Consider the following 18913-nt stretch of genomic DNA (forward strand, 5'->3'; position numbering starts at 1 on the left):
TTTATATAGCGCCTTTCTAGACCAGGGTCACAAAGCGCTTTGACAGCCATTCACACATACTGATGGGAGTAGGCTGCACCACATGGCGCCGAATCTGCCATCAGGCGCAATCAGGGTAAAGTGTCTTGCTCAGGGACACAACAACACAAGCTTGTCTGGAGCTGGGATTGAACCTGCAACCTTTTTGGACTGCAGGCAACCACTCTACCATCTGAGCTATGACGCCCCATATATCAATGAGCCAAAACCTGGCAACCAAAGATTTAACCTCCAGAAAAATTAAGCATTTCTAGTGGGCGGGGCTTAAGCACATTTTCCAAGGTAAATATTTAAATGAAAAGAGAGTTTTGTACAAACAGACACATACTGATGAGTACAATAGAGGTCCAACATATATTTAAAACACTCTTAAATCAACAAATTAGTTGCACTTTAACCGTTAAATTCAAGTTAAATTAAACAAAAAATCTTTTAACCCCATTTAATTAATTCAGTTGAAAAGTATTTCATAATGTGAAATAAGAAATGATGCGTTTGTACATATTTTATCAGGGATTCAAACTGTTGGTTCTAGAGTGAGTGTCGTGGCACGTCTTCAACATACTGCATTGTGTTAGTTTTCACACAGTCATCACTGTCAGTCATTCCTGTGCGTCACCTAATGTGCGAGTCCATGTCGGATAAACTATGCCTTCATCGAAATGTCTGCAGTAATAACAGACTACGACATGTCAAACCACTGACAGATTTTCTTTCACAGGTCAGTGACCTTTTACAGCTAAGTTTTTGTGAAGGGCAGAGAATAATTAAAACTCTAGGTTTGGACGAGGCTTCAAAGAAAAAAATATCACAGGATTTTCAAGGATTTTCTTCTTTTTTTTGGAGCTGTGAAAATCTCATGTTGATAAACAGAGTGGATCACAGTGAGATCTTCTCAGGCCTGTGGGAAATGTTTGGTTTGCCAAATAAAATGTATAATAATAAATCAATTTTATTTGAAGGCATCTGTCTGGACAGTCAAGGTCATCCTAGGTGTACATGTTAAACTGTAAAGAACATTGACATATTATTGAAACATCATCAGAAGAAAATATCAGTTTTAATTTAATTAAATAAAACCAATGTCATCATTATAATTTACCATATTTAGTTTTTACTCGTCAAAAACAAGGAAGAAATAATGAATGAATCAATAAACAGGAATACAGATGATAAAATTCAGTTAAAATAAAAGTCAAAGCTACGATAGTAACGTTGAAATCATATTTGATTAAATATTTAGAATATTAAGGTACAATATAATGGAAGAGTTGTATTTATTACAATTTCATTTGTTAACATATAAGTGCATGGATTGAGAATATCATCAACCAGAGTTAAAGGAGGTTACAGAATAATTTAAAAAAAAGTATATTTATAGTAGTAACAATAATCAAACGGTACCATTACACCATCACTAAAACAGCCAGTAAAAGCATTTTCATTTCAAATGTTTACTCTGAGACTTTGTTGAGATTGATTCAAATCTCATTATCACTTTGTTTCAGTCACAGTCTCGTGCACTGAAAGGACTCTTGCTAACCGATCGGCGTTACGAGCGAGCGCTCTACACACCTTCATAATGAGCTCTGGGCTGCTTTCAACCAGCGAATCAGCACAAAGCACACCCTGAAGCTTAGCAACAGAGCATTTCACATACACTTGAGTGAAGTTAAATAATGGAACCGGCGTGCTGAAAATAATGTTCGTAATGGTCAAGCATATGCAGACGATAAGGATTATATACCTCCTTGTTATGAAGACCCTAAGATAACATCTTTACATAGGAGGTCGTTCCGAGCTGCCAGATAAATATTTATTACTACATTACGCAGCTTAGATTATTGCATGATGTTCGCCGTTTAACCAGGTATGGATCCGACCAATACTGCTTTGATGCTTAGAATAATGTTTGGACACAGAGGACAAAATCAAGGTGAAGGTAAAAGGGTGAGATCTGATAACCTGTTAACCCAGAGGAGGTTAAACAAGTCACTCGACGGCCACTCTTCCAAAACAGACACGATACACTTCATTTGCGACATTCAAACCAAAAAGGTTTTCTTGACGGTAGTTAGCACTGTTTTCAAATAGCTAAGCTAGCAAGAATATTTGGTCTAAAACATTCTTAACTTAACATTACAGTTGAAAGAGTTCGTGCCAACTTTATTTTCTACTCACCCTCATACCCAGTGAGACTTTTGATTATTATCAGAATAATCTGTTCCTTTTTAGAGTTATAGAAAAAAAGATTTGTTTATTTTAATGTCGCGACTGAAGCTCAGTTGTCTTCGTCTTCATCTTCGTCCAAAAAGACATCAAAATGCCTCCATTGTTCTACTCCCCCCTATCTCGACTAAAGGTTGAGATTATTTGCAGAGTAATCTCTTATTTTTTTAGAGATATGGACAAAAAGGTCAATGTTAATGTATTAATGGAGCTCGTCAAGTCTTCATCTTCGTCCAAAAAGACAAACTTAAAAACATCTAAATACCTCGAAACTGCTCGTCTGTAACGTTCATCTTTTATTGAAGCCTCGCCTTGAGGAAATGTTCGGAAAAACTTAAGCAAGTCTATATTTTAAGATTGTTTGTAGCATAAGTTATCAGTCTCTCAACTACTGCCTGATGTCTTTCCTCATTGAAACACATTACAAGTGTTAGTTGGCAAGATTAAGGCTACTAGCCTAGTAGCTTCTGCTAAAAACAAGCTTAAAACATAGACTTGTTTAAGTTTCCCGGAACAATTCCTCTTGTCGAGGCTTCAATAAAAGATGATCGTTACAGACGAGAAGTATGGAGGTATTTAGATGTTTTTAAGTTTGCCTTTTTGGACGAAGATAAAGACTGGATGAGTTCCATTAATACATTAACATTGAACTTTTTGTCCATAACTCTAAAAAAGAACAGATTACTATGCAAGTAATCTCAACCCTAAGTCGACATAGGGGTGAGTAGAAAATGGGTTAATTTTGAGCGAACTAACCCTTTACTGTTAAATTTACTGGGTGGTATGTAACAATGAACTTCAAATACATGTTAAGGAACTATAATTCATTTATTGTACCATTTAAATAAACATCGAAACATTTTATTAATATGGAAAAAAGCTCCAGTTTTATAAAATGCCTGTTAAGGTCATTTTGAAGACAGACTCGTGAAGATAAAATAAAAAACAAAAACACGTGCCGACATTTCACACTCTATTCCCATAATTCTCCTTAAATCAGCAGTTCCTTGGAAAGAGCATTAGAACATTAAATTTAACCTTGTCCAAATTAATGCGTTTTCCTCTGAAACCAATCCTGATTTGTACTTTACTTTGATGTCTTTCAGTAAAACGTTTTTCTAAGAAGAATTTCCTGCACCTCTGACTCACACCAGTGTTCCTGAAGCAACAATTGGACTAATACCCTGAATATGGGTCAAATCTGTCTCTGACCACACACCAGTTTTTACAGAGACGTCTGTTAGAAAACAATCCAATTTTAAAAGGAGTTAATTCAGTCCAGTAAAGGAGAATTTTGTTATATTACTTGTTATAGAATATTGAAAAATTGAATCTTTAAAGGTTGGATTTAAACATGTTTTTATTCATGAACAAAAACAAATTGTCAGTTCCACTGGGAAACAACAGCGTTCCATTTCAACAGTTCATGTTCACTCAAACCACCTTAAACCTGAATGTTATGATCACCAATCATGACTGTCAGACTTTTGCTTAAACCCAGACGAGGTTCATCGGAAAGTAAAAGTTTAGAATGTCAGACGTCTTCTCTGAAAGAAGAGTAGCAGCTAGAGTGAAAAGAATAATGTCGGTCTAGAGCAAGGGTGGCAAATGACATGTCTTCAGGGGCACCATGATATACTATGACTGTTATAAGGGGCCGTCAAAAAAAGAAGGGACAATCTTCTATTCACAATGTGAAATATCATTGTATCATATTGTGAGAATCACTTACATTTGATCTATTTACTTATATTTCATTAAACATTGTTCAGTGACAATACAATTATTTCTGATTTCTTATGTAGGCTGCAGTATTATTCTGATTGTAAATTATTTAATTGAAAATATATATTTTATTTACCCTTTTGTTGTCTCTGGGTCAAGGTGAACGACATCCCTGGCTTCCAGATGGAGGTCGTTCACCTTGACCCAGAGATAACACAAGGGTTAAAAAACTCTAAAGGGAAAAAAGGCATATTTTATTCATTCACTCCAAAATGAAATGCATCAAAAAGTAATTATTTCGTGGCCACGACTTAAATATATTTATAATATTTGTTTTTTAACCATGTCATGTCCAGGGCTCCATAGTTTTGAGACTGTTAAAGATAAGAGTTCACTTATAATATTTCCTATATAATAGTTTTTAGACTTAAACCTCAGAAAGTTAGCACCACTCAAGTCACCAGGAAGGAAGGAAACGCTTCATTATATTGCAACACCTGTGTAAAGTTCACCTCACCACTTCAGATGTGAGAGAAAAGTCATTGGAACAGACAGCAGGCTTTAAACATGAACAGAGAACAGTTCATCATCGAGGCTCACTCCGACATCCATCCACACATAAATACAAGACGAATTACAAATATAAAGGAATCTGATGAAAAATCCGGAATAAGGATTGTAGAAAATAAGAGCTTCTTCTATTAAAAGTATTATGACTGCACTTCTTTTTTACTTAAAACGTCAGAAAGTGATGTGGAATTACTGACACAGTGGATAATTGCAGTTATTTCTTCCTGGAAAAAAGTGTCTCGAATAATAATAATTTCACATTTTGAATGTCAAGTGTTGAAGGGTTGAAAGATGTACAACTCTGATTCTTCTTTTTGGATTATTTAAAAATGTGGGTCAGTCATTGCTTGAATCTTGCACGCTTCATTTGGTCACGTTGACGGCTCTCTCTCAAGGAACTGTTCTGTCTGGTCTCTTTGGACTGGAGGAATGGAAAGTAATGGAAGAGTAAAGTTGTTGTTCTTTGTTTGTAATTATTAATACTTTCATTCAATAACTTGTTTGTTTAGTTAGTTCAAATATTGTTGTATTAAATAAAAACAGTCAATGCATCGTCTGTTTCCAAAAGTAAAAATACAATGAAATGAATCATGTCAGAATAAAAAAAATGCTTATTGAATAAAATGTTAAAATTGAAGGTAAAATATAAGTGTAAACAAACTAAAAAATTCACAAAACCAAACAAAAATCTACGTTACATTTTGATATGCTTTGACGGACAAAATCTGCCCCAGTTTAAACCAATCTTTTTTAACCAAATGTATTTATTTTTAATAAAAGCAGCAATTTAACAAGGCGTCGCCTCCGGGGGAAAACACAAGGGATACCTCAAACACTTTTGTTTTGGACCTCCCGGTCACCGTGACCCAGAGACAACACAAAGGTTAAACACCATGTGAAGCCAAAAATCGTTGTAATCTGTACAAATGTTATGTAACACGACATATATCTTTTCACAAAACTTTATCTACACAACAGAGTTTTCGAGCATTTCCTGCCGCGTCACAATAGTTTCCTCTGATGTTTATTTTTTCAGAAAACATGTTTTGAAGTTGTTAGCATGTACGCCAAGCAGCCTTCGGGGCATAGAAGTCGGTCGGACGACATTTTTGTTCACATGATTCCTGCTGAAAGTGGAGTATAGTAGGAACATTGTTAACATAGTTGGTAGCTCGAGTGATTTACGTGCGTCCGGCTCACATTTGACAACGATTTACATCTTGATGGAGATAAAGAGTGTAACATGCATGCAAGTGTGTGAAAAACTCTGCCCTCAGATATGCCTCTTCGTGTGTTTGCATGCGAGCCATGGGCTCTGCAGGCATGTTTCTGTCTTGTGCTGAGAATAAGAAGTGGGTCACATGCTTGAATTATCCATTTGCAGGGTTGCATGCATCATTGCATTACGTGGCAGTCCACTCCGTAGGAGACCAGGCGGCACTTCTAGAAGATGGGAGACAGATCGGAACCAAGTCACGCGCAGGAGAATGGACGAAGCAGACCCGCGGCCGGAGGATCGACCTCGGCTTGCTCCACCCTTAAAGTAGGTTTCGAAAAAAACGGTTTCTCCAGAAGCTCCTACTGCCCCCCCCCCCCCCCTCTTAACTTTCTATCCGTCTGGGTCTGTGTGCGAGAGGTCACATGCTCACTCAGTAAGAACATGTAAGACTTTAGTGTCGCACACCAACACGTGCTCGATGTAATACAGATAATGTCGTTCTTTTTTTCATTTTTCAAGCTGAAAAAGTTTATCCTGAAATTAAAAAAAAAAACAAATTGAAAATTCCCCTCACTAAAAAGACAACCAGAAGCCAAGGGTTTTTTCCTGGGGCAATCTATTTTTTATTTCTTTATTTGGCAAAACATGAGGTTTTTGCTTGATTTAATTGAGGGACAGTTGAGTCAACCGCTTTCCACGCTTTGATATGATACAGAGAGGGTTGTGTATTCGCGGATGATGGTTTCATTGCACCGGAGTCGACTATGATTCAGTCAAAGGATTGAAGGAAATAGAGCTTCAGTGACTTCCTTAACGAGAACGTTGACAAGGATCCCTTCAGTCAACATTTGGTCTTGGTCATAATTATGACAACAGTCTTCTGTATTACTTTAAAAAATAAAAAAAAGCTAGTAGCACACAGCGGTGCTCTTATATCAAGTCCATGTACTAGTGACATCAATTTTAGCATCAGCAAGGACCAGTATATAAATTTAAAAAAATCTTGTCCCACTTAATCTTGTTCCACTGTCAGTGTTAGTTGTTGTTAGTTGTGAGTTACACATTCCTCCAGGAAAATAGAATGTGTAAGAAGAATGATGGTTTTTTTTCAGTTTAATAATGGTAAAAAAAAATGCATAAAAGATCTGGTTTTTCTTCCAGGAGTTTACACTTAGTGTAACCTATTTACCCACATACAGCAAGACAAGCTTGTTGAATTGGACGGAGATTTTATTCTTCTCCTTTTTCAAAGTTCTTATCATCTGCTTGTGTCACTCAATCACTTCCTGTTAAAGAGTAAGACTAATGTGTTGATTAAGTGGGTCTTAAATAGAATAGGACCTATTAAATCATCAGTATGTGTCTGTTTGTACAAAATTCTTTGCATTGAAATATTTACATTAGAAAATGTACTTAAGCCCCGCCCTCTGAAAACACTTAGTTCATCTCGAGATGAAGTCAAGTTTATTATAACCACACCCACTCTGCTGTGATCGTCAGGCATCGAGGTTTGTCGCCACGCGTCAGCAACCAAGGAAGTCTCCGTCTCCAAGGGACTCAGTTTATAAACAAAGCGGGATGTGATTACAGCTGGCTGGAGGAGGAGTGAAGACCATTATTATGTCATAATGGACTTCGCTCTTGTAACCTCTTGTTTGCTGAGATTTCAGACGGGGAAGAACTTTAAAAAGTAATAAGTTCAAAACATGGTCATGATGAGGGACTTGAGTGCATCTTGGAGAGAAAGACTTTAACATTTGAAACATGTGAGTCAGTAGAGTTGGGTTTTCACATTATTGCCATTTAAGAGTTTTTTCTAATTAAAAAATGATATCACAAAGTTAGGCAACACATAAAAAGGTAATTGTAATGGCTACTAAATCTTAGTTTCATTTTTTTGATAGTACAGATGGAATAAACTGACAGTGTATAATATATAAAGTAATTTAAGAGAACTTCTTTTGTTTCCTGAGCTTTACTTCAGTTGCATATTTTACAGGTGCTTCAACCGTTACCTTACCCTCCATTTGATGGATATTGTCTTTACTTTATTTCTGCTACATTTCTAAACATTCTGCTTCATTCTGTCATTCTTTGAGAGAGAAGTCTGACTGAAGCTCCCAATGGAAATGAACAAGGCACTCTTTGAAGCCACAATTTTAGCACATCAGATACTCTTTGGAAATGTTTTAACAGATGTTTTTAATCTCCTGTGTGCATCAATGAAAGAAGCTACTTTCGACATCTCATATTTAAGCAATTGAATGGATGTCGCAACATGTCAAGATGTCTTCACCACTAGTTCTCATCTCCTTTCCCTTCTTCTGATGCTTTTCTTCTCTTCCAGATGTTCCTGGTGGCTTTGTCCTTCGCCTATTTCGCAAAAGCTCTCTCAGGAAGTTACATGAAGAGCACAATAACTCAGCTTGAGAGACGCTTCGACATCCCCAGTTACCTCATCGGCGTCATTGATGGAAGCTTTGAGATCGGTCAGTCTGACTTCCACTCGCTCTGTCTTTATTCTGTTCAGGTCATCTTGTTCCCAGCGTTCTATTGTTGTTCCTTAGTTATTATTATTATTTTTTTAGAATCCCTTATTAGTCCCGCGAGGGGAAATTCGGTAGTGCTTTTTACAGCCATTCACACATACTGACGGGAGTAGTAGTAGCTGCACACTTGCGCCAAGTCTACCATCAGGAGCAATCAGGGTAAAGTGTCTTGCTCAGGGACACAATGACACAAGCTTGTCTGGAGCTGGGATTGAACCTGCAACCTTTTGGACTGCAGGCAACCACTCTACCATCTGAGCTATGACGCCCCAGTTATTGTTGAGAAAGAATGAACGGTGCACCAACACACATTCCATGAGGAATGCATTTGGGTTTTTAGAACCGTCCTCTCGACAGGAACCTTTTGGGTAAATTTTCACAGGCGAGGGAGGCTAAAAAGTACACACACATGGACTTTCTGTCTATCAATAAATTAGATATTCAAACATATAATCGTGTCACAAAATCCAGATTTTTTTTTCTATTTTTTAAGAGAAAAAGACAAACAATAACGACATGCAATTAAAAACAAATTACCATCATAATATTAAAATATATAAAAAAAAGATAATCAAAGCAAAACCCATCAAAAACAATAAAATAATAATAATGATAAGAAGAAGATAGTTGTTAACTTAATTTTATCAAGCTTGAAGAAGGACGTCGTGTAATTGGCAAAATCTCGACATATTTTCTTTAGTTAAGTAAAGCGTTATTAACAACATACTTTCTCTGTTTTTACAATGAGTTCTATTATTTTTGTATCAAGTCCTCTTGAATGGCCTTCGAGTCGCTCACTTTACCACCAAGTACGAATCGTTCCAGTCTTAAATAAAGATTATACATCAGCACAAAATGTTCACCATTTCTAACGAAAAGTGCAGTGGTTTGCGGTACAAATTACTTATGTTAAATCCGTACGCCATGTTGGAACACAAATTCCAAAATCCCCTGAGCTTGGCGACCTCAGTTCCTGTCTGAAGGATATTCCAGTGAAGACATTCATTCATGCCCACAACACGACTTCCGACTCAAACCGGACCGCGACACAAGAGATACAAAAATCACACGAGAACCATGAAATGTGATTTGAGGAAACTGTGGCTAGACGGAAGAACTGGTACTTCCTACTTGTTTGTCTGGAGAGGTGGTGAACCTGCCGCACTCGAGTCTCAATACTTACGACTCAGCCACTTGGATTCGCCCCAAAACGAAGCCCATTCAGCTCATTCATTCAGTGTCCGGTGCTGGTCCTGTTCCTGGCAGGGTCTCGGGACGCTGGAGAGAATCCTGGGTGACGTGAGGTGAGGCAGGTCCCCAAAAATCGATGGGCTCAAAGAAACAGAAGCTGAAGATGCCAACATCCACTTCCACAGGCCAACCATCAGCAGCCTAAACACACATCTGGTTAAAAAAAAAAACAACTTTTTATTTAATTTTTATGAACCCATTATGATATTTACAAGAACTAGAAAGCACTGATATGGTCATACCTCTGCCAAGGAGCTAAATTCTCACTACATTATTTAAACAATTATAGGACAACCAGTTAAAGACATCCACAAAAATGGTGTTGACTCACCACGAAAATCTAGGTTCATGAACCAGGACTCGAACCATATGGAAGTATCACTGGCATCAGAATATGAAATGACCGAATTAAACATTTATTCATGTTTTATTTATTGAATTATTGCATTAAACAATAAATATATTGAAAGGTTGACTTTGTTTTTTTTATTTTAAAAGAAGAAAAAATGCATTTTCTAGTATGGTATTCTATTTCCATTTCTAAATCCGAGACAAAAGTTAATGCGTCGCATGATTGGCTGAAAGTTTCCATCACGCTGGCGCTGTAGTCGTTAGTTTTGTGCAAATTGTTCTTTTTATGAATGATTCAATTGATTAAGTTCTTTTCTACAATAAAGCCTCCAACCTCTGCTGTCCAACCTGTCGAGGCTGAGCACCAGGGGTTCTCCAACCTTTCCTCCCTCCATTTCCTGTGAAGTGTTCACTCTCTCATGAGGCTTAGGTAGCAGGCTTTCTATAGGACTGTTGTCAGGGCAACCGCGAGGCAGAAACATGCTGCAGGGAGGGGGGGGGGGGGCTTGTAGGACCCAGAATAGAGGAAAAAAAGATAATTAGATACAAGAATTCTTTTTTTTTGATGATTTGTGCAATGCAAACCCAGCAGAAGTGTGTATGCATACATTTCCACTTATTAGCAGCCTCTTAGTTTGGCTTCTTTTTTTTTAAAGAAAATATTGATCAAATATGCAGATTAAATTAAAGTATTTTTCAGCGTGCAATTGATTTGTTACTAAATTTAAATGTTAGAAAAATGCATTTATTCATGCATTTTTCATCTACACATGTCCAAGTCTTTTGTTTGCCGTCATCTCCAAGGTTTACAATATATATCAATAGATTAACCACTTTATACTAGGAATGATGTTGGAAAAAAATAATAGTAAAATAATATTAATTATATATATATATTATTATTGTAACAAGATTGTGTCTCTCCGTCTGTGTGGGATCAAAATAATTAAAAACTGATATTAGCAGGTTTTAATTTAAAGGTATTTTAATGGCTGACTCGCTCATGTGTTTTAAATGTTCAATCTTCCTCTCCAACATGCAGAAAGTCTCTCATCATGACCATGTTTGGAAGTTGTTACTATAAAGTTTGTCTGAAATCTTGGCGAACAAGAGGTTACGAGAGTGGATTCCATTAGGGTCTTCAGTCCTCCTCCAGCTAACTGTAATCACTCCCAGCTTTGTTTATACAATAAGTCCGATGGAGGTTGAGACTTCCGGGATTGATGACGAACGATGAAAAACCTTAATGCTTGACCAATCACAGCGGCGTGGTTATGGTAAACAAGATTTAATCTTCAAAAAAAAAAAAAAAGTGTTTTCAGTAAGAGTGGCTTAAGCACATTTTCTAATGTAAATATTTCAATGAAGAGAGTTTTGTACAAACGCATACTGATGAGTCACTTTACCAAAAAAACAAGTCTTTTGAAATACTTTTTTCTCCACTCAGCCACTTTGATAGAAGCGTTTGACGGCACTTGAATTAGTGTTCCTTGAATGGTTTAGTTAATCAGGGGTGAGAACAAGAACTCTCCAGTTTAATTAAATAGTACAAGTGATTTTCTTACAGATTTCATCTCAACTTCAAAAATAATTAAATCAAAACGGACAACTTATTTCGATATTGTAGCATTGCAGTTACATTATTTAGAGCGTATACAAGGAATAATGAAGCAGTAACCTTTGCATGCATGTTACTCTTTTATGAATCCATGTTCTTTGACTTATCTTTGACCATCGTTTGCATATCTCGAGGGTGAGCCAAGCGTGACAAACAGCATCCGTTCCATTCTAAACATTTGACTCGAGTGATCTCTGTCTGCAGGTAACTTGCTGGTGATAGCATTCGTGAGTTACTTTGGCGCGAAGCTCCACCGACCAAAAATCATCGCGGTGGGTTGTGTGCTCATGTCGATCGGCACCTTCATCATCGCCCTGCCTCACTTTGTCATCGGACGGTGAGTAAAAAAGGATTCGAAAATCACTTTAAACAGATGTAAAGCTTTTGTTTTTTTCCGAAAGTGAACCTTCATTAATTAGATATATCGATTCCATTTTGTCCAAACAATCGAAATTATATTAATTTTATGTTTTCTCTCTGGGCGGCCCGATACAAATGCATCATTTATGTATTTGACGCCAACACGGTGGCTATATATATATATATATATATATATATATATATATATATGCTTTTACTCTACTGTCACAGATCACTCTTTTCAGTTTCTTTAGTAAACTTCACATTTTTGAAAGTTTGAGGACGTAAAGTTTCGCCGCATTAATTCCCGCTATTGACATTTTAATTTTACTTCAGTTTTTTTAATTTTTTAATTTAGTTTTGAATTATTTTTGTTAGAGTATTTGTGTGTGATAATTTCGTGGAAAGTATCTCTATAGTTCTGGTGCACGGGACATGTTAATAGTTTTAAAATAATTTAGTTTATTCTGTACGATGTATGTCAGAGTATAATTAAAATGTATTTTTAATTTTTATCCAAACAATGAGCATCATATAAATTATTCTACATGTAATATATTTTTCATCAGCCGTCACTGGTTGATGGTAGTGATGGGTTCATGAAACAGTTGATGAGGTATCATGATACAATTGTTTTTAATTTGAAAGGCCACTAGATGGCAGCTCCTGTTTTATAATCTTTGGCTGGGAGTGGCCTTTCAAATAAAAACTCTATCATGAAACCTTATCAGCTGTTTCATGAGGCTACATTAAACGATGGCTAGTTGATGGGGTTTCATGAAACAGCTAATGATTAAATTAGTGAGAGCGATTATAGTACAGAAGGTTCCGTCTCTTAAAATGAAGACACTGCATCATCAAAACACTTTAGCCGTTTCATGAACCACAATGAGCTGTATCGTGAAACCTAATCAACAAACAGGACTGTTTCAGTAAAGATGATTTATCGTCCAATCATTGTTGAAAAAACGGAGTTCTCGGCAGATATTTAGCGCTAGGGAAAAGTGGATGAAGCCTCATGAAACAGCAGATGAGGCATCATGACAGTATCTTCAGATGTCACTTTGTTCCTTATAATATTTTTCTCTGATCTACTAAGTCAATAAAATCTGGCATTATTTTCAAACTTATCTTGTGGTCTTTCAAAATGAAGACACTGTATCATGATACATCATCATCTGTTAATGATGCCTCATCAATCCATCACTAGTTGACGCTATAAATAACATCTTAAATAGCGATAGCCAAGTCTACAACATATATTATGATGTGGAAAATGCTTTGTGGAGATTATGTTCCAGTTCAACGATATAAAAGAGTGAAAACAGCGGAATCTAAAATAAACAATAAAGTTAAGCTGATTGATGGTAATAACTGTCATTATAGTAATTCATGTGAATTGTGTGTATGGATGATATATGCATGTATATGTATAATTATGTCAACTGTTTTGTAATTCTGCGCAGTTATGAATATGAGACAACAATGAGGTGGGATGTTAATTCAACCCTCAACCCCTCTCCATGTAAAGTGGGTTCAACAGGAGACGCCACGCTAAACAATCAACCTGAAGTGCCATCCAGAGGTAAAGCCAGACGACACACACGAGAAATAAACCAGCTATTTTTGACGCCATGACCGGAGACTGATAGAAGTGTCGCTCCAGGCTGCGAGGGGGATTCCCATCTGTCACTGTGGCTCTATGTGCTGCTGGGAAATGTCCTGCGCGGGATCGGCGAGACGCCGGTCCAGCCTCTCGGGATTTCTTACATCGACGATTTCGCCAGTGAAGAAAACGCTGCACTCTACGTTGGTGAGGACAGACAAAACTCAATGTATTTGTGGCTTCTTTCCTCACTTCTTGCCTGAAGTGTGTAATATTTTAATTGCACTTAGAGTCTGGGAGCAGCATTTAGTCATCTATGATTAAAATTCATGTATTACTTTACAGACACAGCAGGAGGTCATTTAGTGCTGAGCTCGGAGCGATAATTAGACGGTGTAATACTGTCAGTATTCCTTATTATCAATGTGTGCTGTTATGTTGAAGAACAGCTTGAGCTTATTTAACTTACAAGTTATGAGGAGCAGTTTTCAAAGAGAAAATAAGCTATAAGTGATAGTAGCAATTGGTTTTCAAGACTTAAGATAATACCAAATTAATAAATTACAATAAATTACGTCAGGTTAGGAATATGACTTAACACTTTAACTTAAACAAGGAATAGAAATCAGTAATATAATTTTTACTCTTTAAGGAGAGAGTAGAACAGAGTTTACATGTCTGTCTGAAGCACAGAGCTGTTAGTTTGCCGTTTTACCTTTTTTGCAGTTTCACAAGCCGTTAATCATTTTACTTCAAAGGTTTCAACCAAACAAAAACTTGAATGGTTTATTATCGCTCAAGGTCAGGGTTCACTCCTTCAAAGATTGTACCTGGATAGATATGTTTATTACCTACATTTCACTCCTACACAATCAGATATAAATACAATAAATGACAGAATATTATTATATTTTGTTAAGTAAGTTTGTCTTTAGTTCAGGAATTTCCCACCAAATTACAATAAAGTGGCATATGAAAAATTAAAGAATTACAACAAAAAGTATAATTTGAAATGTAACACTTTCAGAATCTTTTAATTTCTTTAGTTTGTTTAGCTCCTAAATGCAATGCTCAAGTCGACCTTTTGTTCAGGTTCCAAAGGACACCTCAATTGTTCCACTCAATATATTTAATTTTTTCTTTCTGCTAAACCTTTAAAGACAGACAAACAAACAAAAAACATTTAAACTATCCATTTAAATTAAACATTTTTAATGAATTTTAACTGAATTTAAAAATTTTAAATTCATTTAAACATTCGAATATTTTAATTCATTTAAACATTTAAATCAAATATTTTAAATTAATTAATAAGCACTAAATCTAATTTCATGATTTTTTCAAAACTTTTTAGTAAAGCTCTGATATTTAAATGTTGTACTATTCTTTTGAATTTTTTTACCTTTAATTTTCCAAACTCAAATGAAGTTATTTTAGCAAAACCCATTAATCACAAAATCAATATAGTAAAGGCTGCAATGTGTTCTTTAACTAGTATTTACCGCAGTTAAAGATCAATTTGAACATCTCGGAAGCATTTCAAACACCACAAAAGTTAATAAAACATTTCACCGACCATTGGCGTCTTAGGTTTGAACCCATTGTTGTGAACTTGGAGCGTCTTCTCTCTCTGACTGACTGAGAACCTCCATGACTTCACAGGTGCTCCACATTAGTGCCAATGACTGAAGCAGCTTGTTTGCTGCTGCTGGTGCACTCTGGGAAGTGTGGTTCTTTGACACTGATTCTGAGATTCAGCTGAACGGCAATTGGAGTGACAATTTTAAAAACGTTATTGAAAATAGGCCAATTAAAACTAACAATTTAGCATATTTAGCTTTAATTAATATTTCATGACATAATAACACTTTCCTTCTCCACAACAGCCCCATTGTTTTGAGATGAAGAACTGAGATACTTTGCCACAATACCAGGGAGATAAAAAGCAGTAACTGACATTACAAGAGGCTTTATCTCTATTTGTATTTCAATTGTGTGAAGGAGATTGAACAACATTGCTCTTAAAACTTTTCTGACCAACTATATTCATTAAAATCAAATTCACAGCCTAATAGAAAAGGTCACATATACAAAATATAAGGTCAACAATTAATATAGAGATAAATGTAGATTGAAATAAAAGTCACATTGGTTTTTTCACCTTCATAATGTGAGCTGCTTTCTTTCCACTGAACAAGTATAACTAACGTTGTTTTTTTTAAACTTTTTGAAGAAGAGGTTATAAGAATTATGAAAAATAGTTGGTTAATTGTCGAGTCTGAAGCTCAAACCCTCCATACACTAACTTAAATCTGGACTGATGGTTGGTGCTATTAAGTTTTGTTTCTAATTTCTCTTTTAATTTTTCTTTCTTGACCCATGTACAGTTGATACGCAAAAAACATTTTTACCAACTTTGTGTTTTCCAGGCTGCGTGCAGACGATTTCAGTCATCGGGCCGGTGTTCGGTTACCTGCTGGGCTCTCTGTGTGCCAAGATCTATGTGGATATTGGCTTTGTGAAAATGGGTGAGTAACATTATACTGCAACAGTTTGTTAATATGTATTTCACAAGAAAATGGGTGGAAAAGTTGTGATTTAATGTGATTACATTTTGAGGATGAATTACTTTTCTAGTTAAACATAAAATAACTGTGAAAAAATGTGGCTGCTATTAACTTAAATTTGTTGAATACAGAGTCTTTGAAGCGTGTCTTCTACATCTTAAGGAGAATACTCGCCGCCCCGATTGAAACAATCATGTTTTTGACATAGTTCTGGACTTTCATAACTTTTGCCACAAGCTTAATGTGTGACTTGTTGACCTCTCGTTGATCTCAAGTGTGTTACCGAAGACCTCTCAGTGTTGAATAAGCCTAAGTCGGGCCACGATGTCAAGCTCGGCCCACTTAGAGCTCCCTGTCATAAGCTACACGATCAGCTGGTTGGTCAGCTGATTCCTCTTTTGTCCTTTTTTTTGCTGATTGTAATGAGAAGGAACATTTAACCTTTGTCACCATAGAGAAGAAACAAGAGGGATTTGTAGCACTGCAGGATCAACTTTTGACACTTAAGTCATTCAAATTAAATATAATGGACTTATGCTTGAAATGAACAAGCTATGCTTGTCAAATAAATGAAAAAATGAACTTCAAATGGGAAAAGCGATGACTGTAAATTAATTACGTGCATGAATGTTGGTACAAACACTGTCAAAATAAGTGTAAAAACACCCTTGATAAAGTAAAAAGTGTAACGGTGGCAGTGTCCTGCCTCTGAGCTGTAAGAGACCATTCATACTCATAATTGTTGGGCTGTTTCGTGAAACTAAGATGTTATCAGACACCAAAGCCACAGAGATGACAATCTGGACCTGCCCGAGCAGGTGGTCCATCAATAACCTAATGAGAAGACCCACTAACAATCAGCAAGAGTGCAGCAGAGGAAGATGGAGTCCTCACAAAGATTAAGCTTTACTGAACCTTTGCTCAGGTCAAATAAAACACTGGCTTCTAATCCATTATAAAGATGTTTATACTCTCTTTTTGTGTGGCTGTAACACTAATAATGCTCACCGTTAACAAACACATTATTTGTGTAAAATTCTTGACTTTGGCTTAAATCTAAAATTAAGAAAATGATGCCCATGAAAAGGACATTTAATTTATTATCCAAAATTGGACATGTGCCGTAAGAACAAGCGCGTCTTTGTATTATGAGGCTATGTCATGATGCTAAATTTACCCTTTCAAAAAACAAACAGGAAATGAAATGCAGAATGATATCCTGTTTTGGCTTTTTTAAATAAAAAATATTGACGAGTTTATGCGGACGTATGTGAATTTTGGTCCAATCGTAGACACAAACGTTGAAGATTCAAAATGTATGTGTGTCTCCTTCTAATGCTAATGCTAGCTAGCTAATTCTCATCTGATTCTTATGTCCCTCGCAGAGACCATCACCATCACTCCAGCAGACTCCCGCTGGGTGGGGGCCTGGTGGCTGGGCTACCTCATCGCTGGGGTCATCACCCTGTTTGCTGCTATTCCCTTTTGGTTCCTGCCTCGCTCTATACCGAACGCCTCTGCACCGAGCGCAGGAACTCCTTGCGCAAAAGAACCTTCACTGAAGCACAAGTATTCAGCAGACGAAAACACAAGTTTCATAGAGATGGCCAAAGGTGGGTGCGAAACGTTGAGGGCTGATGTTCACGTCGTATTGTTTTTCAAACCGACAACATTTGGTCAGGCCAAGCAAGATTGGAGTATCTGGAATATTATCGATCCCTTTGTCTGTTTTTGCTAATTCACTTAAGATTTTTGGTTGTTTTAACGACTCCTTGTAAGACATCGTGAAGGTTGATATGAATTCTTTCTCTTTATAGACTTCATTCCGACCTTGAAGACCTTGCTCGGACACCCGGTGTATCTCATCTACTTGAGCGTGACAATCATTCAGCTGAACTCGCTCATCGGTATGGTGACCTACAAGCCCAAGTACATCGAGCAGCACTTCAGGCAGTCGGCGTCAAAGGCAAACTTTCTGATGGGTATGAAACCTGGATCTTGTCCAGCCTGCTGATGAGCTCGAGATTTACTAAATTACTCTGGTTAACCTTTGTGATAGCTCAGGGTCAAGGTGACCTAAAAGGCCCAGAAACAAATGTGCTTGTAATCTCCCTTGTGTTGTCCCTAGGTCAAGGTGCACGACCTCTCTGGCTTCTATAAAAACATATACAGTGGTGGACTGCATCAGAGACAACACAAGGGATACCAAAAACACATACGTTTTGGGGCCTTCGGGTCACCTTGACCCTAGGATAACAAAAGGGTTAATAGAGTAGTAAACTTTACCAAAAAACAACCTTGATGTGTCAGAAATCACAGGCTAATGTTACTTTAGAGAAAACCCAGCCTTGATTTAAGATAACACACATTTCAGACAACAATAATCAAAAATAAATCTATATAGATACAATAAGTGTATAGGGTACGGAAATTCTATGGGCTGCAAGACGCTACGTGATGACATCACATCCTGCAGTTGCGAAAGGATTTTATTAAGCGTTTAATGATCGCATGAAGTTTTCAAATGATGATGAATGAATTGCTATGAAAAATATATATACATTTTCTGAGGTGCATACTTGTCTACAAGGAATTATGTGCGATGATTAATAAAAAGCAAAAGCCCACACAGCCAATCATTAAAGGGCAACTAATATATAAAACCCAACTCCACTGACTCCCTTACACGTCAAATGTTGAATTCTTCTTCTCCAAGATGCACTAAGTCTATTACGTTATTACTTTATAAAGTTCTCCGCCATCTGAAATTTCAGCAAACAAGAGGTTACGAGAGCGGAGTCCATTATGATGTAATGATGGCTTCACTCC

At 36.7% G+C, this 18913-nt stretch overlaps 1 protein-coding gene across 2 annotated transcripts in view; it reads left to right on the top strand.

Annotated features, from left to right (window-relative positions):
* LOC148075752 (solute carrier organic anion transporter family member 1C1-like) overlaps window positions 1–18913 on the top strand; it is a 30500-nt gene that overhangs the window by 1271 nt on the left and 10316 nt on the right. For both annotated transcript variants that reach the window (XM_087795509.1, XM_087795507.1), the window contains exons 2-9: window positions 5948–6106; window positions 8130–8271; window positions 11756–11888; window positions 13378–13496; window positions 13578–13724; window positions 15947–16045; window positions 17470–17697; window positions 17902–18066. In XM_087795509.1, the coding sequence (XP_087651635.1) occupies window positions 6014–6106; window positions 8130–8271; window positions 11756–11888; window positions 13378–13496; window positions 13578–13724; window positions 15947–16045; window positions 17470–17697; window positions 17902–18066 (1126 nt within the window). In that variant the 5' untranslated portion in view covers window positions 5948–6013. The remainder of the gene's footprint in view (window positions 1–5947; window positions 6107–8129; window positions 8272–11755; window positions 11889–13377; window positions 13497–13577; window positions 13725–15946; window positions 16046–17469; window positions 17698–17901; window positions 18067–18913) is intronic.

This window comes from Callionymus lyra, chromosome 7 (assembly GCF_982586985.1).
Source record: "Callionymus lyra chromosome 7, fCalLyr1.hap1.1, whole genome shotgun sequence".
Lineage (NCBI taxonomy): Eukaryota > Metazoa > Chordata > Actinopteri > Syngnathiformes > Callionymidae > Callionymus > Callionymus lyra.